This window comes from Bacillus rossius, chromosome 7 (assembly GCF_032445375.1).
Source record: "Bacillus rossius redtenbacheri isolate Brsri chromosome 7, Brsri_v3, whole genome shotgun sequence".
Taxonomy (NCBI): Eukaryota; Metazoa; Arthropoda; class Insecta; order Phasmatodea; family Bacillidae; genus Bacillus; species Bacillus rossius.
This window is the reverse complement of record NC_086335.1, coordinates 5,900,958-5,928,228: the sequence shown is the minus strand read 5'-3', so window position 1 is coordinate 5,928,228 and position 27,271 is coordinate 5,900,958. Positions and strand designations below refer to the sequence as shown.

Here is a 27,271-nt window from a genome sequence, read left to right as displayed (position 1 = left end):
AATTTACGTAGGCACTCTGAAGGTGCATTACAAAACTCATAACTACGAATGTCTCGCAACAACCAGCAATGAGTTGTTACCGTACAATAAATGGAACAGCGGTAAACAAATTGGAACACCCTGCTTTCATGTGGCGTGTGGTCCAGGTTTCACCATATAGGCACTTATCATTGGTCCGACCTTGAATGGAATGTCCTAATTGGCCGTGTGGGAGGAAGGAATTTGAGAGTCCTGAAGATGCTGCGACGCCATTGCTTTATCTCGTTCAATTGTGTTAAGGTAGTAGAGTGATAACCAGAGTAATTTTTTTTTAAGTGATTTGCATTATGGAAAAGCATAGTTCATATTCAGCGGCGTACAAGTTGCGAGTAATTGTTTTTGCAGAAGAAAATGGGAATTGAGCTGCGGAACGGGCATTTTCTGTTAGTGAGAAACTTATTCGTGGCTGTAGGAAACAACTGGACGACTTGAAAAACACTAATTCTATGAGGCGTGCGTTTAGAGGACCGAAACGTGGCAAGTTTCCTGAAGTTGACGTGCAAGTGACTCGGTACATTCGCGAATTACGGAACAATGCCTGCAGCGTTTCGTTAGAAATAATAATGTGCAAGGGGAGAGAGAGAGCACGTGCACGGGGCATACCGCACTGCAATTTCAAAGCCAGCTGTGGGTGGGCAACCAGATTCATGCGATGTGAGAATTTTTCTCTTCGAAGGAGAACATCACTCTGCCAAAATTGCCGAAGGACTTTGAAAACAGTGTTAGAATTCCACCACTTCGTTCTGCGGATGCGGCAAACAAATGACTACCTCCTCTCGCAGATTGCAAATGCCGATCAAACACCAGTTTTTTTAGACATGCCACAGAACACAATAGTCAACGAGAGGGGGCAGTCAAGTGTGACTATCCGCACTACAGGAAATGAAAGAATGCACTGTACAGTAATGCTGGCAGTGACAGCCGACGGGCGAAAGTTGCCGCCTTATGTAATTTTTAAGCGCAAGACTCTGCCTAAGGGAGAGGAGTTTCCTCCGGGCATTCATGTCCGTGCTTAGGAGAAAGGTTGGATGGACGCTGAGCTCGTAAAGGATTGGCTTAAAACTGTGTGGGAGCGCCGGCCAGGGGGTCTTCTAAAACAAAAGGCCTTGTTGGTGTGGGATAGCTTCCGCGCACATTTGGTTGAGGGCGTTAAGGCGAAACTGCAAGAGTCAAGGACAGACATTGCAGTTATCCCTGGTGGCCTGATGACGTCGATGCTATAACCACTTGACATCTCTGTGAACAAGCCTTTCAAGGGGCGGCTCCGTCGCCTGTATGGGGAGTGGATGGCCAGCGGAACGCAAGAGTTGACGAAAGGCGGGAAACTGAAAAGACCTTCGTTGCCCATGGTGTGTGAATGGATCACGAGGAGTTAGGCTCTCATCATGCCTGATATAATTGTGAGGAGTTTCAAGAAAACTGGAATCTCCTGCGCGATAGACGGTACTGAAGACGAAGCGATCTGGGAACAAGACGGCAACTCCAACGACGACGTTGATGACCCAGCTGAGTCTAGTGCGCCTGAGTCTGACTCAGATAACAAGTAGGTAAACACTTGGTAAGTATTCAGACTATTATTTTTACTGTGATACTGTGATAATCCTGTAAATAATGACATATTTTTTATTGATTTTGTGTGTATTTTTGATTGATTTTGTGGAATGTTGCCTTTAATTTTCTTTGTGTGTTTGATTTCTTGTTATGAAAATTCGCTTGGTTAATTAACTATGTGTACTTTGTAAATAAATTTGCCTATACCTATATAAACTTCTTTTTCGCATTTTAAAGCAAAATATTGCAAAAAAAATTCCTCAAAAATTTAAAAAAAAAATTTCTTCACATATAGGTTGCACTTTTACCCATCAAATCTGGTAAAATTGCCGCGACCAATATGCGAGTAAATACGGTACTCTGTAGCGATGTTCCCTGTGGCTTCATCTTTCATAACACCAGTCACGCTGTGATTAATAGAGGGAAATTACGGAGCATTATATGGCACATAAATCAACGTATCAACGTATCAAGTCATGAGGCCAAATTGGGGAGAATGAGAGAATATACATAGTGACACTATGTGGTAAAGAAGTGAATCAGTGTCTGAATAAAGCAGGTGCAGAGAAAATGGGAATTTAATATGTATGTAATTATAGTGGAAATCGTAGAAATGTAATTTAGATAAATCTAAAATGGTCACAACAGTGTACAAGGGCTTGTTTGGGGTTATCGAACGTTTAGCTAACTCAATGAGGATGAGGTTATCATAATTGATCTGCCTTGCCTTGAATGTCGGACGACCAATCAACTCGGCCACACCATAAATGGCATTTTACTGTGAAACACACGGATGTTATGCTCTCCATGCAGCGACTCATTGATTTCCCAAAGACCGAATTATTCATGAGCATACAGAAGGACTTCTGAAAGGGGTTTGCAGCCTGAGCACAGCATTTCAAATTATACGTCACATATGATTTCATCTGTGATTTCTGGTCAAAATGCAGAACACAGTGAACATTTTCAAAAATGGCTTCATATGCAAGGTAGTGCTATAATGTTTTGGCAAGTACATCATAATTGTTTTGGCGGATTAAGCTCAATAGGAGTTTCCAAATTGTGCCTTTTGGCGGTAGCCATTCACAGGTGCAAGAGGCAGGTCTGATAGGCGGTCATGACATTCATGCAGAAAGAACAGATCTACCGCCATGAAATGGGAGCAGTTACCACCTGTGTCCATGGTTTCAAATTCCCAGTTCACATACTTGGCTTCCTGTACCCACTGTAAAATGCAATGAGAAGCTTGCCAAGCATTGTGTGTCCGTACAGGGAGTTCATGTCGACTGCATGCTGGAGTCGTAATCGCTCATGTAACTGTTGTTAGCCTTCGCAAAGCGGCGATTGAGAATGGCATTCTCTAACAAGAGACAGATGTCTGGATCTGTGACTGATTTCAACACATTTCAGACTTGCTTAAGAAACCACCCTATGCAGGTGATGGGGCCGTGATACAGTGCGCTGGATATAAGCCATATGACTGGCAGCAAACTGAACGGAAATCATCGAACACGTCCGCCAACCAACACGTGTCCACCTTCAAACACTGTAATGTGTAATCTTTCAAAGTATCAGAGTGGAAAATGTTCCACGCTGAGTTGGCATGAGCATTGCATAGTCCATATCACTCACATCAGTCGCAGTCGGAGCCCCAGTGGCGTAGTCTGCAGTTCTGCCATACTTGTCAAAAACTCGAATGGGAACAATCCCTTCCTACGAGCTAGATCAAACTGTGCGTCATCCAGAAACAAGACATGAGTGAGGCTCAACTGAGCCTGTTTCCAGAGAAGTGAAGCAAAGATGCACTGTGCGAGTACCTCCTCACGCACTGTTACTTATTTTTATTTTTATTTATTTAATATTGTAACATGCCCACCAACAGCTGAGGGCTTTAGCGGTGGGCACGACACATATATACAAGGACAACATATAAACAATACAAACAAAATACAAACAAACAAACAAGTAAAGTTAAAATAAGTATAACTATTAAAAATAAAAATAAAAATATAAAATGCATAAAAAGAAATACAAAACATAGACATTACAGTATAATGAAATTACTAATTGCAGGCTTATGTAAAAATTAATTTAAAAAAAAAAAATACATTATATACCTAGCTACACTTTCACGGATTAAGATGATCAATTTTATTGAAATTAGAAATGAGTCGAAATATTATATCATTCTTTTTATGGTATGTACATAAGGTAGATGTTAAACGGCTGTTAAATTGGGGAATTCTAATGCCAGTATTATCAAGAATAGCCTTACAATTTAATTTGGAACAGTAACAGTTTTTAATAAATACATAATCCAGATAGATACGGCGTTCAGAAAGAGAATCTATAGTAAGCTGAGAGAAGTTTTTAAGTTTAATTATTTTATCAAATTTATTCTGAATGGATTCTAATTTATTGCTATCGGAAGGATTAATTGAATTCCAAATAACTGAACAATATTCTATATTCTAACTTAGATCTAACAAGTGATAAATAAAGACAAAGAAGAGAGTCACTGTTTGTAGCATAGAACGTAAATATTTGATTAATGCTAATGTTCTATTTGAACTAGTAACTAAGTAATTTACATGCAAGTGAAAATATAATTTTGAGTCAAGTAGTATACCTAAATCTTTTATAGAAGAAGTGATTGGGATTATTTTATTGTTAAGAACATAATCATATTTTACAGGATGATATTTCCTTGTGATGCACTTTGTTATGCTCTTGTAACTTTCAAGAGTCATGCCTAAAACCTTAACCTCGCCAGGATTCGCCACAATAGAGGAACCGTCCGGCTGTTCAACTAATAGTCATAACAAGAAATGGGCATCATAATTATGTAAAATATGGGAAATAGCCACCATAATGAACTCTTTAATACACTAGGTAAAATTATTTAACTTCAATCTACATTTGGAGCAAGAGATAACACAAAAACTATTTAAGAATTTACACACACAAAACAACATTTAAATCTATTAGCACATAAAACATTTAAACACTAGGCTCTAGTTATAGCCTGTAGGCAGTTTAGCTTTTATATTCAGCTGGAATGTAAATACAGTCAAACCTCTCTGAAACGACCCCTCACGGTTCCCAGGAATAGGGTCTTAATAGATAATAGATGTTTTACGAAATTTTCAGTTGATTTCAAACCTCCCACCCCACACTTCCAAACCACTACTCGCTAACCAGCCGTACAATGGCAGGATGCTGTCACTCACAATGCTAGACGGCTTTGCTTTAAACCCACTTCAACCTTCATGACAAGTCCGTCGCCCTACAGGCCACCTCTAAAGAAAATATGTCAAAAGACAGTTTATTATTACTGGTCAGTTTACATGTACGTTTTATGCTTGCCGTACTTAAATACACTAGAACCCCGATGTCACTAACCCTGGATTTAACGATGCAGTGATTTTACGAATACATTCTCGGGAACCGTCAAAAAATTGGACATTTTGACCAAAATGTGAAAATCAGAAGAAGAAAAATTTAAAAAATGAAATGAAAGATCATTAAAATCTGTTAATTTTAACACACAGCGTATTTTTGTGTCGGCTTTAATACTTCCAATAATGTTCATTTAAGAATAACAAAAAAAATAATGGGACATTCTGCTTAAAAATACGGCAGCAGTAGCTTGTGCAACGTAAGTGGGAGCGCGGGAATATCGTCTAGACAGGCTGGCGGCAGCACAGGCGGCGGATGCATGACGTCATACGGCTTACCTCTCCTTCCCTTGTCCAAACTTCAAGGTTCATCCCTCCCAGGCATACAAACCATCGTGTCTCTCTCCCCCTCCTCCATCAACGACCTTTGGCATGTGAACCTGTCAACATCCTTCCTCCCCTTCTCCAAACTGCGTGCGACGAAAGCAAGGTTTGTATAGAACATTTCTGGTAAAATGAAAAATTTTTAAGGGCCCCCGCGACAGCCATTTAACGTTAATTGTTTTGATACAATTTGTTTGTTAATTACACAACATTATTTCTGCTGGAAAATCACTGAAACTTCAAAATTTCTTTAATGGAAAAATTTAGCAGGGCCGTAAAAGTATTCATTTTTGCCGCAAATGAACTATACTCGCCCTTCCTCCCGGACAACATTCACGGCGCGTGACGCATGGCAACTACAGTCGTGTGCCGCGCACAGCCAAGAAAAACCTACGCAATTTCCAAACTACACTAGATATCCGACTGGAGTCTGTTTACGAAAAGCATTTAAGAATTTGTTAATGCCCAACTGGTTCTATTGAGATAAAATGGCTAAAAGGCATGTTTTCGAATTTTTAGGTGTAAAAAACCCGTTACAAATTTCTTGAAAGTATCATAGGGAAATGCGTTACACCTTTATCTTTATTTTTCCGCCATATAATGTTACAGTAACCACTCAAATTTCACAGTTATCTGACAGGAACGAGATGACTGCGCGCCAGTTCAGAGCCTTGCACTTAGAGGTTTTACCGCGCTAGAACTACCATTGAGCGTCGCTCTTATCATCCCGCTTCACTAACACACACGCTGACCAGACGGCGCCCTAAAGCTGATTAGAGGAAGCATGTAGAAATGCAAGGCAGGAAATTTTTCCAGCTTATCAACCAGGACCCGGGCAAGTCTTGACTATCAAGCTTTTCACATTAAAATATAAGAGACTTGTATTGTGTAATTTTGGTTTTAATTAGCGGTTTTTCTTAAAAATAGCACAACAATACCATATAACCATATAAATTCGCGGAAAATTTCGCGATTTCGCGATTCACCATATAATCGTGGCCCTAGTTATTGCTCGCGCGAGAGGCGAGACGTGGAATGTTAGAAGAAAGATAAATGCGAGGTAGACATACGGCAGCCAGTGTGTTTCCTGCGCGGGGAATAAGTGACGTAGCCTTTTTTTATGCTGGGTGACGCGACCTTTTTCTATCAACCCACGGGAAAAGATAATTGCTTGAGCTGTCAAAATAAACATCGCTGCAGCAGTTAAAACAAGTCGAGGCGGGCGTGCATCCAGTCGGTCGCTGTGTATTGTCAACCGATAGTAATCAAAATCAAGAGAAATCCAGCAGGTAGCTTTGCCTTAACTGCGTACCACACTAGACACTCGCACGTTGCCACAAAAACCTTTATCTGCACCTTGCCGGCAAAGGGACGTGGAATGGGGGTTGTTAAGCGCTGACAGCGGTCGACAGGAAGCACTCGGCAAGAGAAACGCAGTAACACGCTACTCACCACAAGAAACTTATTTTCTGTCCGATTTTCTTCGGATTTTCGGCAATATTTTCATGGTTCCTCGAAATCGGGTTGTAATAGAGAGGTAATCGCAATAAATGGGGTCGCAACAAAAAGGTTTTACTGTACACCAATTTCTTTACATGTTGAGGAACAAAGTTTTCTCTTTGTGCTGAAACAACATTCCCAGCTGCTGAAAAGAGGCGCTCTGAATTTACTTGTGTGGCAGGAATCCCCAGATACTTTAGAGCTACTTTGGATAAGTATTGGTACTTCATGCCTTCATTTTTCCACCAATTTATTGAATTCTCATGTCTGCTGATTCGGGGTTCTTTTAAGTACCGCCGTACCTCTTCTTCTCCTTCACCATAATCTTTATTGTCTTGCGTTGGGATACTGTCCAAGAAAGCCCATAATGAAGACTTTTTGCAGAGCTGGGAATACTAGATTTAACTTTTTGTACATGAATGGAATCAATTTTCATACTTTTAATTTCCAAAAAAAGAATGGCTTCAGATTCCATTGTTGATAGAACAACACCTTTAAATCTGGGATCTACCAACATTGCAGCACGTTGTAGGGGCTCTTGCATATAGTTTGGAAACCTCGACTTAAGGTTTTTATGCAACACTCTTGCAAGTGTCACTCCATATTTTTTTGGCAGCGATGTGCGATTCGAGGTTACAAAGAAGACAGTGAAGTGCTGGAATGATCATAGACAATGTTGGGTAAGTGTTTTCACTCATTTCTTCTGTGGCCTCTGCAAGTGGTAGTAAAACTTGAACTAAGTTCTCAGCATGTTTCCATCAGCAAGTGGTGGAATGACAAACACACTAACATCTGGTAAGAGCATCTATATTGATGTCGCAACACAATGACCAAATCCGAGCTCCACAAAACAATTACGTAAGATACTGAAAATGCGCCAACGGCAACTCGACTAGTGTAAGGGCTGACCAGGGCACCACCAGACCCGGCTTCGAGAGAAAGAATCGTCATAAGCGATTAAATGTTCACAGGAAACTTACATAATTACGTTATGCACTCTGCCACACGGAAAAGGCCCCGAGGAAGGTGCAAAAGGTTCAATGAAAGCTTACAGTACACAGATGCTACGAGATCAGTTTAATACAGTCAAACTTCTCTGAAACGACCCCTCACGGTTCCCAGGAATAGGGTCGTAATAGAGGGGGGTCGTAATAGATGTTTTCCAAAAATTTTCAGTTGATTTCACACCCACCAAAACCGCTACTCGCTAAGAAACCAGCCGTACAATGGCAGGATGCTGTCACTCACAATGCTAGATAGCTTTGCTTTAAACCCACTTCAACTTTCATGACAAGTCCGTCACCCAACAGGCCACCTCTAAAGAAAATATGTCAAAAGACAGTTTATTTTTACTGGTTAGTTTACATGTACGTTTTCTGCTTGCCGTAGTTAAAAACACTAGAACCCCGATGTCACGAACCCCGGATTTAACGAAGCAGTGATTTTACGAATACATTCTCGGGAACCGTAAAAAAGTTGGACATTTGACCAAAATGTGAAAATCAGAAAAGGAAAAAAAAAAGAAAAAAAAAGAAATAAAAGATCATTAAAATCTGTTAAATTTAACACAAAGCGTATTTTTGTGTCGGCTTTAATACTTCCAATAATGTTCATGTAAGAATAACAAAAAAATAAAGGGACATTTCCTTTAAAAATATGGCAGCGGTAGGTTCTGCAACGCGAGTGGGCGCACACGAAGCTCGCCCGGCTGGCTGGCGGCAGCTACTTCATGACGCATAAGCTCACCCCTCCCTCTCTCGGTAACATTCTTCAAGGCTAGCTCATCCCTCCCACATACACTAACCATCTAGTGTCCTCTCTTATAACACCCCAACTTCGCTCTCCTTTGAAAAACCTTCAGTGAGAAAATGCTCATTTCACCCTCCCTTCCCCCGTAAAATTGGGCTATTATGAATGGGATACTAAAGCGGTGAGGGAGGGGTAAGATCGTTGTAAATATTTTTGTTCCCCTCCCTCCCCACCAAAACACGCCCAAAAAAAAGGATGTCAAAACATGTCACTTTTCACACCAAGTTCGAGTTTAGTCATCTCTGGCAAACTTAAATATAAATGTATTTTAATAGCAAGGGTCCTATGAAAAGGAATAAAATCAAGCTGCTGTCACCAAACAAAGCATAAAACGGCCCAATGCGTGGTCACTACGTTATTGCTAACGCGAGAGGCGAAACGTGGAATGTTAGAAGAAAGATAAATGTGGGGGAGACAGACGGCAGCCAGTGTTTCTCCTACATGGGGAATAAGTGGCGTAGCCTTTTTTTATGCTGGGTGAAGTGACCTTTTTCTGTCAACCCACGGGAAAAGATAATTGCTTGAGCTGTCAAAATAAACATCGCTGCGGCAGTTAAAAAAAGTCGAGGCGGGCGTGCATCCAGTCGATCGCTGTGTATATCTACTCAAAAAACATAACATCTCAATTCATAACAAGATTCCTTATAACCTACACGTTTTGCCGGATGTTTTCAGCCTGATCCATGCAAGTTCTCTAGCCACGTTTTGAATGAAAACAACTGGCGGGCCAGTGTTGTACCCTGTTTTGCGGACACACAAAGCTTTTATCAATTTGCTGACAGTTTTAATATGTTTTTACTCTCGTTAAAATGAAGCAGATAACATGATTGTTAACAAGTACAAGCAGCATCCGAGGTCGGCCGCAGCGCACGGTACGGGGGGAGGGTGAGCAAGGGCGAGCGAGCGGCCGACTACCATGTTCACACGGTGCAGCCGGAGGGTTTTTCCTGCATTGTATTAATATTTAATTGTATTTTATTTATTAAGTCATAATACACAAAATTGGAAGAAAAAAAGAAGAAAAACCTGCATAAGTCATCAACAATAGTTCACAAATTCAAGCCAGAAAATATACCAAATCGGACTTCAAAAACTAAGCAAACATTGTCAACTGATAGCAATCAAAATCAAGAGAAGTCCAGCAGGTAGCTTTGCCTTAACTTTTTACCACACTAGACACTCGCAAAAAGCTTAACGTAAACACATTGCCACAAAAACCTTTATCTGCACCCTGCCTGCAAAGGGACGTGGAATGGGGGTTGTTAAGCGCTGACAGCGGTCGACAGGAAGTGGTATCTATTTTTAGATATGCGCTGCCTACGACAGTGCAGCACTCGGCAATAGAAACGCAGTAACACGCTACTCACCACAAAAAACTTATTTTCTCTCCGATTTTCGGCAATTTCTTAACGGTTCCTCGAAATCGGGTTGTAATAGAGAGGTGGTCGCAATAAATGGGGTCGCAACAAAAAGGTTTTACGGTACAAACGTTGCAGTCGACGAGGTGTGTGGATATCTTTCTACCCCGGGCGGCAATCGGAAAAGACAGGTAGACGCCAGGGTGTCATGACCGGAAGAACAGTTAAACTACCGTTACGTTGCTTATTAGTTACCTGATAACATATTTGGCTGAGAAAATCCTCTTAAAAACTAAGTATTAATTTAACAATAATTATTAGCTATTAACATACTTTAATTATTTAAACATTAGTTATTAAAAGTCAAATGTGAATCGCTGGTGTGAGGGTAGTTCAGAACTTGCTCACTTAGGGCGCTGTGCCGTACGTAATAATACCTGGTAACATAAACACTCTGAGGTTTACATAAAAAGGAACAAAGATGACAATTATATTTAAATTGCTCCAGGTTAGGGGGCCTTAGCACAGACTCCAGATAAGCCTCGTGGTGGATGCGGGAGATTCAAACCTGAGGCCATAGAGGGAGCTGGTGGGTGGAGAGGGGCCTGAAGGGGAGCAAGGCACGTCGGGCCAACGGAGGGCGTAGCCCCGGTCGATATCAGTTGTGATGTGATTTTGTTTTTCAAGGGCACAAAGTCTTCTCCTTGATCGATACTATCCCTCACATCTGAAGAGTTTTTGTCGTCATTGCTTACAGTATGAGGAAATATTGACAAGTAATCAAGGGAAACATGTAATGTATAAGAGTGGTTGGCCAATAAGGTATCTTTATATCCAACAGTTCAGCATTTTTGTATTTCGTGTAACTTTCAAGGCAACTGAAAGACAAGGGGATTTAATATAACGTAATTGGACAACAGGCCTATTCTGATATGTTCCGCGCATTCCCTCCCCCTAGCCTTCCCACCTCTCTATTAAAGTGTGTTGTGTGTTATTTTATTTTGCTGGAAATGGTAACACTATGCAACATGATTTTCTATTATTCTCTGATCTTAGGTGTTCCTAAAGTATTTTTTTTACGCTGATTCCAGATCTGCAATCCATTTTTTCCTATCACTTTTTTTTTTCAAATTGAGGTAACTCACTTTTTATTTAAATGTAAATTTAACAAGGGAATTTTCATTGTGAAGGGCAAATATTATTTTGGTAGGAGAGAATAGTTGGCAACACTTGTTACACCCAGCTGGCTTTAAGAGGGAAACAGTAATTCATTGTTTACATGCTGTAGTGTGAGGTTATAATTGAGAAATGAGTTCCCGTAAGTGTTTAAATAACCCAAACGTGTTCTGTTATATTTGTGGTAGTTATGTAACTGATAACCAAAGACAAGACGACTGTAGTTTTGCGAGAAATGTCTATCATGCTTACTTCGGCATAAAGCTTGATCAAGACCAAAAACTGGGCACCGCACAACGTATGCCGTACATGTGTCGAGGAACTGAGACTGTGGAAAAATGGTGCAATATCATCAATGCCCTTTGCAATTCCAATGGTTTGGACGGAGCCTTAAAATCATATTAATGACTGTTATTTCTGTATGGTTAACGTTCAAGGTCACAATGCAAAAACTAAGAAGTACGTACAATATCCGAACATTCCTTCGGCCATACGAGCAGTTACACATTGTGAATCTCTTCCTATCTCAGTTCCACATCCCGTTCTCGAAAATATGCTACAAGAGAGCAGTTCAGAAAATGAATGTGATAATGCTGATGATTACAAGTCCGAAGAAGATTCTGTGCCAAAATTATTCACTCAAAATGAACTTAACGATTTAACTCGTGACTTAAATCTGACAAAGGATGCTACTCAATTGCTTGGATCAAGATTGAAAGCAAAAAATCTCCTACTACCTGGAGTTTCGTTCTCTTGGTATAGGACTTAAAAGAAGGAATTAATAAAATTCTTTAAAGAAGACTCTCTGGTTTATTGTTGCGATCTTGAGGGTTTATTGAATTTCTTTAACATCACTTACAATGTTACAATCCAAGTGAGTGGAAGTTATTTATACTCTTGACCAACAGTAGTCTGAAAGGTGTAATTTGTTATGGCCTTTGCTTTCTATTACATATTTAGCAAAAAAATAATAATAATTTACCTTGGAAGTGACTGGGATTTAAAAAAGAAACAGACTAATAAAACATGGAACCTCAGAGGCGACACTAAAGGCCAGACAAAGAAAGGGTAACGCCTCCCTGAAAACACTGTGGAGACTGTGGATCTGTAACTTTAAATTAATAAATTAATAATGCAGTTTTGTCTATTGGCGTGCTTACATTTATTTTACTTCATAGGTCTGAATGGTTTCCAAAAGGAAACAAACATCTTTTTGAATGATTGAATAATTGAATGATGTGGTCAGCTGAATAATAATAATAATAATAATAATAATAATAATAATAATAATAATAATAATAATAATAATAATAATAATAATGATGATGATGATGTTAACTTTATAATAATACTAATCACAATGAGTTCAGTTTATGACAGAGTTAAAATTATAATAGGGCCGACCCGAAAATGATTACACAAATGCATTAAGGCATAATTAAAAATAAATGGTAATACTGTAATACCCCAAGTGTCTTAAAGAATAATTAAATAATAAGGTTAAAAGATTTGGAAGCTTTTATTACTGAAGCCCTCAATTAATAACTATAAAAGTCAACAACAGAGGCGACACTAGGAGTAAACAAAGAAAATTTAGGGACTCCCTACAAATACTTGGGAGTAAAAGGATCGTTATTATATATTAAATAAATAAAAACAACTGTTACGTCTATAGACTTCCTTATTTTATTAATCATTGTTCTTTTTTTTTTTGATAGATTAAATTTTCCTTAGTAACGACTGTTTTTCATTGATAAGTGATCTTATTTACATAACTCACAATTACATTTATTATATGATATTCCTTAACGTTATTTACGATAGGACCGGCCCTTAATGTATAACAAAAATTAAAATATTTAAAAACAAGAATGAAATTAACATTAGTAACTTTAAAGATTGTACATATAGTCCTTCCAAAACATAATATAAATTTCTTCTCCTCGAACTGCCTTTTACTGTCCGCTGTCTTAACTGGGTTACACTAATCTTGGGTTCGTGAATAAAAAGATAGAATTATGCGGGTATCACCCGGGGCTGTAGGTAGACGGTGATCAAGGTAGTAGGCCTAATGATGTTGGATTCTGCGCAGGAACCGACTCCAGAGGTTCTGGCAGAGGATTTTGGTTGCCCCAAACTTGGAACCTTGTCTGAAACAAAAGTCCAAATTCCAAAGAATTAGACCTGTTTCCAGACAGTATGCTTAAATGGCGCAAAAGGCCAATAGAAGGAAAATTAAGGGGGGGGGGGGGATGACGTCAAGACTTACCAAAACAGGGTGTTGGTCCTGGCGCTCAGGAGAGGGTGTCTCGTCTCCGCAAACTCGAACCACGATTCGCGGTAGCCACGGAAGTCATCATGATTAATTTAAAAAATTATTAATATAAAAATACTAAGTTTCTCTACTTTCAACTAAACTACTGACTGGTTAATAATTTTAGCTAGGGACTCCATCCCTTTAGTCTGAGAAGACTACATAATATACGATGTCGATGATTCGCCGAAGATCGCAGATACAAACGGTACCAGTCAGTCAGGAGGCGCGCACCGAAGTAAGTTCAGAGCGGGATCTCACCAGGATATCATAAGCGCGGGGTCTCTAGAGAATGGGAGGGGGGGTAGGCTCTGAGCCGAAAATTACCGAGTCCACCCGAAGGTGTCCGGCACAAAAAAAATTAGATCTTACTGGAGTGACTGCGCGACTGAGGCGCTATCTTTTGGTGGCGAGAGGAAGTACTAATAAATCGACTAGTGACCGACGAGAGTGTCAAGCTAGGGGGTTAATGGAGTAACCAGTGGTGCCACCTAGCGGCCTGAGACATAAGGAGGGGAGAGGTTGTCGTTACCTCCGCGCGAGCGCGGTAGTGTCGGCGCTGCCGACGCCTCACCAGTGGCATTAGTTACCACAGCCGTCGCTAGGTGTCGTTAAGGTGCAGAATCGTAACTGCGGCTGCCAAGCCTGAGATGGCCTTGAGTTCGGTTAACGCACTCGAGCGGTCGTCACTCCTAGCCACTTCTGAGAAGAGAGGGTGGGTGAGCAGGCGGGGGGTGGCTTCAAAAAACGCATGGTCTGTGGGACACAAGGCCCACGGGATCCTCCTGTCGTGTCTTGCTGCTAGTGAACCTTATACCGATTCGTGACAGAGTTAGCAGGGCTCAGCACTGCTTCACAAGCTGCTCTTAGCAAAAGGAGACCCGCGAAGAAATAACGTTACCGGCCCCGACGTGCCTGGAGGCGGGAGAAAAATTAGCCAGAATGCTAGCCTAGCATGAGGCTGGGAAAGAAAATCAGCTCGCCTCTGAGAACAGAGGCTGAGGGCCTGGCCGTAAAGAAAATAAGATGAGAGAAAAAAAAATAATATTTCCAAAATATTTAAGATTACAAAATTTTTAAATAAAACGTGCCTAAATACTTAATACACGGCACATACTGCCCCGCGTTAAAGCGGAGCTTAGGGGAAAACAAAAACCAAAAACTTCAGTAGGACGAGGTACCAGGTTCGCCTGTATCCTACTACTTACATGCTAAAACACAAAAAAAATATTAAACACTCTTATGAACTAATGTGCACATTCTTAATGACTAACATGATTAAATTCATTATCTTAATTAAAATTATTAACTTAAGTGGCCACTTAAACTAACACCTTATATTAAGTTTTCTTACAAACTAGTACCATGGATTTTTATTGTTACCTAATGTTACTACCTAGGTTTTTTATTCTTCAGTTAAACTCCTTATTGAGTCTTACATACATATATTTATATCTGGCATGCCAAGGCTTAGAGAAAGTAATCGCTCCTATTTTAAATTCGGATGCGCTTTCTTAAGGTGGGAGATGTGCGCTCGTGTCACATACTCTCCGGAACTGGGGTCGGCTAGACTCACAGTCACTGGGGTTAGAAACCGTTGGATCTGTAATGGTCCAGTCCAGCGATACGATAACTTGGCCGATCGCTTATCGATGGCCTTACTCTGCGGGTGTGCTTTGCACATTACCGTGTCACCTACCCTGTAGGGGTTAGGGGAGCGGTACTTATTGTACCTTCTCTGACTTGTTTGGTGAGCCAAATTTAAATTCCTACGCGCCTTTCTCCAAATCTCCGCGATGTCCTTGGGATCATCCGGCAGTAGGTCTTCGAGAGACCAAAGATTGGAAAGGGGTGTGTTGGGCTTATAAGTAAACATAATCTCAAATGGGGTGGATTTGTGTCCTTCATGTCGGGCATAATTAAATGCCATCTGTAACCACACCAAATTACTGTCCCATTTTTCCTGCGCATTCGCGTGGAACGCTATGAGCGCCGAACGAAGATTTCTATTAAATCTCTCCGCGTGCGAGGGTTTAGGGTAGTATGGCGATGTTGTCACATGCTGTATACCATGCGAGAAACACATGTTCTTGAAAGTTCTGGATGTAAACTGTGTTCCGTTGTCGGATACAATTATGTTTGGTAATCCTGAAGTTTTAAAAATATGATTTTGTAATGCACGCACAGTGGTGTCAGCTGTAGCCTTACGGAGTGGAATAAGCCAAACAAATTTCGAAAAAGCATCTATGCCCACAAGAAGCATAGAGTGTCCGGATTTGGATCTAGGAAATGGCCCTACAAAATCAATAAAAAGTTTTTGCATAGGTCTTTCGGCTACTTCTGAGGCAAGAAAACCGTACTGCGTATTTTGTGCAGGTTTACTTAGTGCACATAGCTTACATAACTTAACTCGCTGTGTAATGTCCCGGTGCATTCCTTCCCAAATAAAATGGCGTCGGATACCTTGAATGGTTTTATAAATGCCTAAATGGGCACCGAGAGGTGAACTATGGTAATATGTGAAAATCATATCACGCAGATTTTGTGGAAGAACAATTTTAAAGTGCCTTGACTGTTGTGTACGTTTTTGTAGGAGACCTTTAGCTAACTTATAAAATTTCGGAGCTGTACCCGCTTTAACTTGTTCAATTATTTTTGCCAAATATGGGTCGGCTTGTTGATGTGTTTGTATGTCCTGAAACGCTAAGGGGAAATCGGTTAGGAGTGCCTGACACGAAATCTGAGGTTCCTCCTGAGATATTGTTTCGGAGGGGTTCTCGAACATTCGAGAAAGTGTGTCAGCCACAATGTTTTGAGTACCGCGAATATGTTGAATATTAAATTTGAGAGAAGAAATTTTGGTGATCCACCTTCCAAGTTTTCCTAATTGTTTAGGGTGAGCTAACAGCCAAGCGAGCGCCTGATTATCAGTTTCCAATAGAAATTCCCTATGTTCCAGAAACTGTCGGAATTTATCAATACCAAAAACTACTGCTAAACATTCCAATTCATACACTGAAGATGCTTTCCTTTCCTGAAAAGTTAATGTACGTGAGGCAAAGGCAATGGGTTGCCTGGCACCATCTATTTCCTGAGACAATACCGCCCCTATGGCAACACTTGAGGCGTCTGTTTGTAAAATAAAGGGTTTACTAAAATCTGCCATGCGCAGAACAGGTGGATTCGCTATAGCTTCTTTCAAGAAATTAAATGCCTTGTCTTGTTCAGGACCCCAAATATATTGTGTATTTTTCTTACGTAATGCATTCAAAGGTGCCGCATGCTCGGCGAAATTTGGTATGTATTTGGCATAAAAATTAGCCATGCCAATAAAACGAGCTATGCCCTTTGTGTCTTTAGGTGGTTTGAATTCCCTGATCGCCTGTGTTCGTTCTGGATCAATTGTAACACCTTTGTGTGATACCAAATGTCCAAGAAAAGATATTTCGGAAGCAGCAAATTTTACCTTTTTTGTATTTACAGTGAGGCCTGCCTTGCGCAGTCTTTCAAGGACAAGAGTCAGATGCTGGATGTGTTCCTCAAAACTTTCTGAATAAATTACAAGATCATCCAAATAATTGTAAACAAATTTAAATTTAAAATACCCTACTACTTGTTCAAGAAGTCGTGTGAGTACTTGAGCACCTGTGGCCAAGCCAAAAGGTACCACATTATACTGGTAAAGATTCCAAGGTACGCAAAATGCGGTAATAGGTTTTGAGTCTTGCGTGAGTGGGATCTGATGGTACGCCGAATTGAGATCGAACACACTGAAATACCTGGCCTTACTAAACCAATGAAAGGCTGAGTTCAAATCTGGGAGGGGTGTTTGCGGTATTTTAATCTGTTTGTTCAGTTTTCGATAATCAGTGACGAAACGTTGTTCCGTGCCCTTGGGTACTAGAAATGCAGGTGAACTGAAAGGAGAATTAGAAGGTTCTATTACCTTATTATCTAACATTTTCTGTACGTGTTTTCTCATAATTTCCATTTTAGGACCTAAAAGTTGATAAGGGTGACTTTTGACTGGCGTGGTATCAGTCAATTCAATTTGATATTTAATTAGGTTAGTTCGACCTAATTTCTTAGTTAGCACATCTGAAAATTCATTACACAAATCTCGAATAGCAACTTGTTTACTGGGCTCGAGATGATCCAGGGACAAAGAATTTCTCTCGTCAGTGTTGGTAGACACATTAGTAATTTGTCCTGACCTTTTATTTTCAGGTTCCACGAATGATATGACAAGATTTTTATTAAATTTAAATACAAAACTTCCTGCTTGTAGATCAATCAAAATACCTGTTTTAGCGATGAAGTCGGAGCCTAGAATAAGCTGCGTGGCTAAGTTTTCTGCCACAAGAAAAGGGAAATTCCAAGTGAATAATTCTATCCTGATTTTCACTATAGCCACTTTGGATATACTAATTGGTTCGTCCGCTGCAGTAAAACAGCGCACATCCGTGACTTCTGTTTTCAGAACCTGCTTGTTCTTCTGTAATTCCCTAAACAAATCGCCTGAAATAAAACTACGAGTAGCTCCTGTATCTATCAGACCAATAATTTGATTTTTGCCAAACATTGCTTTAGTGTATGGTAATACAGTTCGGATGTGACCGAAAATGTTGTGACACTTACGTTTTCCTTGGTTAGTCAGGCTAACACATGTTTTGCAAATTCTTGTGAATTTCTCAGAATTTCCTTTATGATTAATTTTCTGTGTTATAATCTTCTGTTTGTGTTTTCTGTCTTTTTCTGTGTCTTTCTTTCGTTTATTTTTCTTGTGTTTTTGTTTTCCTGCGTTATGCCTTTTTTGATTTTTGTTTTGTTGTTGTGATTCGTTAGTATGCACATTATGCACTGAAAAATTCCTCTCGGATGAAGTTTTAGGTGGACCAGGTAGAAATTTGCCTGGCCACCGCCTTACGCGTTTTTTGCCTTGTTGAAATTTGGTTTGAAATTTTTGTGTTTACATTGCTCAATGTAATGTCCTGTTTGCTTGCAATAATTACAGAAAGGTGTTTGTTGTTGTATGTTCTTGTTTGAACCATACTTATTATTTCTGTAGTAGTTTGTTTTCTGTTGTGGGTGGCTATTTTGTTGTTTCGTGTATGGAAAACTATTTGCAGTTTCTGCCTGAGAATCATGCTTATCCACGAACTTCGCTGACCTGTTTCTCTGAGTGTCTGCATATTCGTAACTCATGGCCTGTATACAGAGTTGATATAGTTCTACAAAACTCCGTGGCCTAGCCTGGAAAACAGCGCGTGAGCGCTCTGCCTGATTTAGTCCGTCTACTATGCAACTAACTATTTCGCTCTCTGATACGCCCAATCTGAGAACCGCCGCGGCTTCTCTGATTGATGCTACATAGTGTGGCAATGCTTCATTACTTCGCTGTAGCCTGTTGTACCATTCCAAACGGTAATTTGTCAAAAGTCTGGCAGGTATAAAAAAATTCAAAATTTCTTCGTGGTATTTGTCAAAAGAGTAACTATTTTCTATTGCTTGACTCGTTCTTTCACTCAGTGGTGGTTGGGTGTAGGGAAAAACTATCTCCAACAACTGTTTGTCAGGAATGCCCCCTTTCTGTCTGATTTTAAGTAAGTGCCTTATGAATTCGATTAATTTATCTGGGTCAAGACCACTTGTTTCAGGAAAACCAACAAGTAATCTCTCGACTGGATGGGCAATTTTCCCATAACAGCTATACTCAGCCGCCCTTGGCGTAACTGGTAATGTTGTTTCTGGTTGATTCTGCGTTGATGGCGGAGGTGGGGGTGAAGGATGTGCAATTTGCGCGGTGGGGATGGTAGGGATTGGAGTTCCTTGCCCAGATGTCAATAAAGAATGAAACTGGGAATATGGATTAAAATATGGCTGGTTTGTGGCGAATGGGAAAAACAAATTTTGTTGTGTTAAAGGATGTGGGTTTGCAGGCAAGTTACCGGAAAATGTGACACTGGTGATGGGAGCTGTAGAAACATGCACGCCTGAGGGAATTTGAGTGGTGGCTGCTGGGATGGGAGGGGTTGAAACTGTGATGAGTGATTGAGATGTTGATGTTGATGAAATGGGCGGAACCTGCCTTGTTTGACACAAAGATACTTGTGTGTCGGGTTGCCTTATTTCCTGAGGAAATTCCGGATTTTCACTCACTACCTTTCCTAGTGTTTCCATTCCTAGGTTTTCTGCCTGGGCAATGTTGGCCCGGAGGTCTGGTTGCGTTTCTAATTGGGCTGCCCTAGCTTTCAATTTAATTTGGAAGGCATTTGTCTGTTGCAGACAACGATTTAGCTCTGTTCGATAAACACCATTGAGCACATCTGCGGAAAGTACCACAAGATTTTCCAGTCGTCTGGTGACATGCTCTAATCGCATAATGTGTCGCTTTACATTGGGCAAATTCTCTTCCACATCTGAATAACTTACGAAAGCAGCTATGTCGTAAAATTTGGAGCAAGCTATATTGAATTCCTCGAGTAGTTCTAAATTTAGATTATGTACTGAGGTAGGTAAATTATCACGTACTGCGGCTCGAAGCCTCTTTCGCAGCTCTTGCGCATTTCCAGTAGTTGGTAAATTACGCAACTGCAACTCGTAACTTAGTTCATCTACTAGTAATAGCTCCGGAGTAATCATCCTGTCCGGATTCATAGTATTACACAAAACAAAACAATACCCTCTTAAAATTATCTCTTAAACTTTAAACTTAGGTATATACTTAAATCTAGCTTATGATTAAAACCATTGCTTTATTGCGTGGGAAGTATGTGCCTTCATAATTTATTATTATTATTACTACGCGCGTCGGGAAATGAACAGTGTACTCGGGGGTAACAAGCTGTCAGGTTAGCTTGCACAACCGGGTACCTACAAGGAACGTCAGGTCAGCCGGCAGGACTGACCTTGGCGCGCAGCGCCTTTAACTAGGGGTGTGGGAGGGGGGGAGTATCTTGTCCAGCGGACACGTCTCTGTTGATAAGCCACGCGCGCGGCCCGAGTTGCGTGGGCGGGCAGCCAGCCAGCTGCTCACAGTGCGCGCTCAAATGTAAACACACAAAACTTATGATAATTTTAAAATTCAAGGGTCAATTTAGCTACTACGTGTATCAGCGGACAGTTCACAAATTACTTACTACAAAAAGATTCTAAGTGACAAAAAAAAATATAAATTTTTTTTTTTTTTAATTTTTTTTTTTAATTTTAATTTTAGGTATGACCTTTCAAATTAGGTATGCCTATAGACGTAACCATGCTCTGCTACCATTTTGTAATACCCCAAGTGTCTTAAAGAATAATTAAATAATAAGGTTAAAAGATTTGGAAGCTTTGATTACTGAAGCCCTCAATTAATAACTATAAAAGTCAACAACAGAGGCGACACTAGGAGTAAACAAAGAAAATTTAGGGACTCCCTACAAATACTTGGGAGTAAAAGGATCGTTATTATATATTAAATAAATAAAAACAACTGTTACGTCTATAGACTTCCTTATTTTATTAATCATTGTTCTTTTTTTTTTTTGATAGATTAAATTTTCCTTAGTAACGACTGTTTTTCATTGATAAGTGATCTTATTTACATAACTCACAATTACATTTATTATATGATATTCCTTAACGTTATTTACGATAGGACCGGCCCTTAATGTATAACAAAAATTAAAATATTTAAAAACAAGAATGAAATTAACATTAGTAACTTTAAAGATTGTACATATAGTCCTTCCAAAACATAATATAAATTTCTTCTCCTCGAACTGCCTTTTACTGTCCGCTGTCTTAACTGGGTTACACTAATCTTGGGTTCGTGAATAAAAAGATAGAATTATGCGGGTATCACCCGGGGCTGTAGGTAGACGGTGATCAAGGTAGTAGGCCTAATGATGTTGGATTCTGCGCAGGAACCGACTCCAGAGGTTCTGGCAGAGGATTTTGGTTGCCCCAAACTTGGAACCTTGTCTGAAACAAAAGTCCAAATTCCAAAGAATTAGACCTGTTTCCAGACAGTATGCTTAAATGGCGCAAAAGGCCAATAGAAGGAAAATTAAGGGGGGGGGGGGGGGATGACGTCAAGACTTACCAAAACAGGGTGTTGGTCCTGGCGCTCAGGAGAGGGCGTCTCGTCTCCGCAAACTCGAACCACGATTCGCGGTAGCCACGGAAGTCATCATGATTAATTTAAAAAATTATTAATATAAAAATACTAAGTTTCTCTACTTTCAACTAAACTACTGACTGGTTAATAATTTTAGCTAGGGACTCCATCCCTTTAGTCTGAGAAGACTACATAATATACGATGTCGATGATTCGCCGAAGATCGCAGATACAAACGGTACCAGTCAGTCAGGAGGCGCGCACCGAAGTAAGTTCAGAGCGGTATCTCACCAGGATATCATAAGCGCGGGGTCTCTAGAGAATGGGAGGGGGGGTAGGCTCTGAGCCGAAAATTACCGAGTCCACCCGAAGGTGTCCGGCACAAAAAAAATTAGATCTTACTGGAGTGACTGCGCGACTGAGGCGCTATCTTTTGGTGGCGAGAGGAAGTACTAATAAATCGACTAGTGACCGACGAGAGTGTCAAGCTAGGGGGTTAATGGAGTAACCAGTGGTGCCACCTAGCGGCCTGAGACATAAGGAGGGGAGAGGTTGTCGTTACCTCCGCGCGAGCGCGGTAGTGTCGGCGCTGCCGACGCCTCACCAGTGGCATTAGTTACCACAGCCGTCGCTAGGTGTCGTTAAGGTGCAGAATCGTAACTGCGGCTGTGAAGCCTGAGATGGCCTTGAGTTCGGTTAACGCACTCGAGCGGTCGTCGCTCCTAGCCACTTCTGAGAAGAGAGGGTGGGTGAGCAGGCGGGGGGTGGCTTCAAAAAACGCATGGTCTGTGGGACACAAGGCCCACGGGATCCTCCTGTCGTGTCTTGCTGCTAGTGAACCTTATACCGATTCGTGACAGAGTTAGCAGGGCTCAGCACTGCTTCACAAGCTGCTCTTAGCAAAAGGAGACCCGCGAAGAAATAACGTTACCGGCCCCGACGTGCCTGGAGGCGGGAGAAAAATTAGCCAGAATGCTAGCCTAGCATGAGGCTGGGAAAGAAAATCAGCTCGCCTCTGAGAACAGAGGCTGAGGGCCTGGCCGTAAAGAAAATAAGATGAGAGAAAAAAAAATAATATTTCCAAAATATTTAAGATTACAAAATTTTTAAATAAAACGTGCCTAAATACTTAATACACGGCACAATACAATATGTTAACATATATATAGAATTTACACACTGGCGTTTTTGTTTCTTACATAAGTAATTATATAAAGGCGGCAGTATTCAAATTTCACATATTTACCGACTTGCTGACATCCTAATTCTTGCAGAAACGGCCCACTGTGGTTGTCATGGAACAAAAAGAGGTTCCAAGGCATCTTGGAGAATTTGCAAGTAGAAAGTCCGTAACCGGTGTATCTGGAGTGGTTATTTCTTATGGTGCCAGGAAGACCATTTGGCCGCAATCTCGGCTCCGGTTCTTGGACCCTGTCAAACCAGGGTGTTGCTCCTTGAAATCAGGAGGTGTCTTGCCGAGGTACCCACGAAACTCGGTGCGAAATTAGCGCGGTGGACACTCAATGAGAAAAAAATAATTAACAAACTATGAACTATTAACACTGAATTACAAAAGGTAACTTACTACGAGATTTGGGAAAACGTCCCTTGACGAGGTGGCTACATCTTAGTTCAAGTGGTTAAGTTGAATTTCGCTAAGCGCTGGCCAAGAATGATGCAGTCAGTTGGAAGTCGTGCCAAAAAGTCCCTGGTATGGCACCTGTGGTGCTTAATTAATTCTGGTGCTTCGCCTTGCAAGGAAGAGGGGTTACTGCGGCTTCAGGCCTAAAAAGTTCCAAAGACGTCCGAGGGAGAGGTCAAGAAATACAGGCTTTGATAGCTCGACATTGTTGCCGGCACCCGATCGTAGCGCTATCTACTGTAGAGTGGCCGAAGCAGATGTGAAGAAGACTCACACATCTCGAACAAGATTACTTCAAAAGGCAGGGGAATAAGGGAATTATTTTTAGCCATTGGCCGGTCTTAATACAAAAACAGAACTTAGAGCGAAATAAAGACTATGTCTTCTGGGATTCCCCGAATGAACTTGTAGCCAGACTGAATTTGTTAATAGCTTCCCAAGCTGCAGGAAATTCTTTGCATACTAACAAGTTACTTTCCATTGTGGAAGAACTATGAAGCAGGCTACATTTCAAAATGAAAACACTGCACAGAGTTGCATAGAAGCCCTCATGGGATTTTTCCATGGTGAAAAGTAGAGACGTGAGGTTTGCACGACTTAATGTAAATAGATTTGGTTGAATATATTCCATATTCTTCTAAAAACAAAGGTTACAAGTATATTTTAACTACAATCATTATTTATTAAAAACATCCTTATGCTAAATTTCTTTAAAAAAAAAGACAAGAGTATGTGTTACAAAAGCGATGAAAAATATTCTAAAAAAAATCGAGTCATTTTGAAAAAATTCAGTGCAATCTCAGTAAAGAGTTTTATAATTAATGAAAGAACATGGAATAACAGTGAGAGGACGGGGAGGACGAGGCAAGGGGCCATACCTCGGGGGCCTGGCCGACGATCCACCTGCAGTCGGGGGAGAAGGCCTCCGGCCAGTTGCACAGCCGGTCCAGCACGGCGCTGCCCAGGCAGGGCACACGCACCAGCATCTGCTCCAGCAGCACATGGAAGTGGTCCCAGTCCTCGGGCAGGCGCCGCTCCCCGGGACCACCTGGAACAACCGCGTCCTCGCGTCCTCACCCACTGTGTCAGTGAGTTCATCACCTCGCCTCGTCAGGGGTGTGTGTGTCAGTGAGGCGACGCTCGCTGGTGCTTCTAGCGCGGTGTCGCCTCTGGACTGGCGCGCAGTCTTCTCATCGTCACAGGACAACTGTGAGATTTAAGTGGTGACCATAAAATTATATTGTGGAGAAAGGAAGATAAAGTGCTTTCAAGAATGTGTTCCGGTTGTTTAACGCTTAAAAATTACTCTGAAAACATGCTTTTTATTCATTTTAACACTTCTAAAAATATAGTTAAAAAACTTAATCCAAAATCAAAAGTACTTTTCGGCCCTCAGCGAACTCTTAAATGCTTTTCGTAAACAGACCCCACTCGGATATCTTGAGTAGCTTTGAAATCGCATTGTTTTTCCGTGTGGGCGGCGACTGCCGAGCTGAAGAGTCCTGCTGGCTGCACTCGGGGCTGTAGGCCAGCCTCGCTGGAGCCAGCAGCCAGGGTGACTGGCCTGTCTCCTTCTTTCCTTCTGGCCAGTGGGGAGGCTTCATTTCAAGGATGGTCCAATATTACATTATCAACTATTTTACAAAATATTACCAAAAATTAATTCTAATTCAATAAAATTAGAGAGTCAAACATGGTATGGGTTGCATCAGGGCCTCTGAGGATCTCCAATGTGTGGTTTTCACTATAACTTAAAAGGTAATTCAATATTTTGAATAATTACTTAATTCAATAATAAATGTTTAAAAGTAATGTGAGGCTTTTAGTCAACAACAAATATCTGTGGTAATGGAATCCCCACAAATGGCCTAATTTTAAAAGAGAAATATGAAAAAACAGCACATAACGTAAGTAATATGTCATATTTTTTTATGTACCAAGTGATCTGCACTATTTCCCTTTTAAGAAGTTTTCCCTGTTAATAAGTTATTATCATCCAGTCCCTTGAAAAACATCTTAACAGGGTTTTACTGTATGTTAGTTTGTGTTGTTTACTATTACTCTGTCAACATTACACACTTGTGGTAACACAAAATCAGAAAAGAAAACAAACACAATATCAATTTTTTTTTTCTTTCTTTTCAAATTATTGCCAGTTTGTAGGTTGTGTGGTATGAAGCATACTAAAAACCTGAAAGAATACATTATGAAACACAGTCATTTTAGTCCTGAAATAGCTTCTGTTAGAGAGGATTTGTTTATGTTTCTGTGATTGTAAAATGAATTATGAAATATAATTTTGTAAAAAAAAAATGTTGTTGGCATCATGGTTCTAGCTCACATCACCTCGCCTACAGATTTTCTTTGATCGCACAAGAGTTGTGCGGAATCTGTCTAGCTCTTGACTGAGATGTAACAACACAACACCGTCAGCTACGACTACACATGACAGCAGTCGGCATGGGATGAACGTTACCTGGCATGACACCGTCTTCGAAGGCTGGTTTAGCAACTGGCTCAAATCCTCCGGCCAAGAGGCAGCCATCACTCTCCCTGAAATATATGTGGCCATCTGGGTCTCGTACGACTGCAAACACATAGAACATAACCTTGCTGCAGCCAGTGTACGTGAGTACAGAGGCTGTAAGTCCCATGTCATACCTTAGGCATATTTACAAGTTATCCCATGCACCTACTACATTACAGTGACTATATTGAACCCTACACATAACTTTCTCTCTTTATAACAAAGTGTTCATGTATTCCCAGTCAATGCTGTTTACAACCTAGGCGCTCTTACCTTTACTTAACAAAAAATATTTTTCTTCTCTTTCAAATACAGCTCTTTTATAACAATAGCATTGAAATATCCATTAACATTTATATGTAGAAATAATATTTCATAAGGGAAAATTTAAAATTATTTAATGGAACTAATAAATATCCTCACTTTTCCCAATTTAACTGGTTTTCTATAGTTGCAGAAACACAGCTGCCGTTTGGAGCTTGGTGTGATGTGCATACCTGCCAACTTTCCAAGATGAAAATTAGGAAGACATTTCAAAATGTTAATTTTTCGCGTAAAGGACACGCTGCAATTTTTACTCCATGCCACAAAAATTACTGTGATTAAAAATAATTCTAGAAGCAATGCTAAATAGCCTAAACCAACCATTTATCACATAAATATGATGTAAATTAACAGAAAAGTATATAAACAGTTGTTTCATTGTCTTTTAACTTAATTTGAGGTTGAGCATTGCGATTTCAAAGAGGAGGCTGTCGCCTTCTTCGCTTTCTTCAAAAATTCTGCACTATAATTCTGTTCATAACATACACCAGTTTGTCTTGACTTGAGGATAGAAATTGCTTCCAGAATTTAATTTGACATTGATGACCTGAACTGTGTTCGATTCTTCTTAATTAAGCTGAAAGTACGCTCACACTCTGCGTTACTGTGTTGGATGGATAAGATTGATAACATTACTCTAGCTATCCGATTATACTTTGCCACTCCATCTACTCCTCAAATACTGGCTAACTGAGACCATTTTATATCTTCACTTACTTCTGTTGCACAAATATCTGAAATGTCGTTGACCTGAAGAGTTGTGAACTGCTTTTGTATTTCGTCTATAGCAGCATCTTGTGTTTCCCCTTCCTTTATAGCAAGCATAATAGGAAATAATTCCACAAAATAATGGACAGAAGAAAAGCTGGCATTCTCAATGTTACTGAGTCTAGCAACTTCTGCATGTTTCAATACCTCATCTTTTAAAGGAAACTTGTTGACAATGTAATCGCAAGACAAAGTACTTACGAACAGAAGAATAGAAAACTATTTTTTCTTTGTCTTCCAGTGTTTTCACAATGTTTACAGCCCGATTCCCTACAACTAAATCAGCGTCTTCTTTCTGATTCTCAATGGAGTGGTAGTCGAGTTCAAGTAAGGAGCTGCCTTTAATTACTTTCGGCTTGACAAAGTTTGATAACAGGTCT

At 40.4% G+C, this 27,271-nt stretch overlaps 1 protein-coding gene across 2 annotated transcripts in view; it reads right to left on the bottom strand.

The window, feature by feature from the left end:
- LOC134533654 (pyruvate dehydrogenase phosphatase regulatory subunit, mitochondrial) overlaps positions 1-27,271 on the bottom strand; it is a 194,173-nt gene that overhangs the window by 87,503 nt on the left and 79,399 nt on the right. For both annotated transcript variants that reach the window (XM_063371192.1, XM_063371193.1), the window contains exons 5-6: positions 25,749-25,859; positions 24,151-24,320 (exon numbers count right to left, since the gene is read on the bottom strand). In XM_063371192.1, the coding sequence (XP_063227262.1) occupies positions 24,151-24,320; positions 25,749-25,859 (281 nt within the window). The remainder of the gene's footprint in view (positions 1-24,150; positions 24,321-25,748; positions 25,860-27,271) is intronic.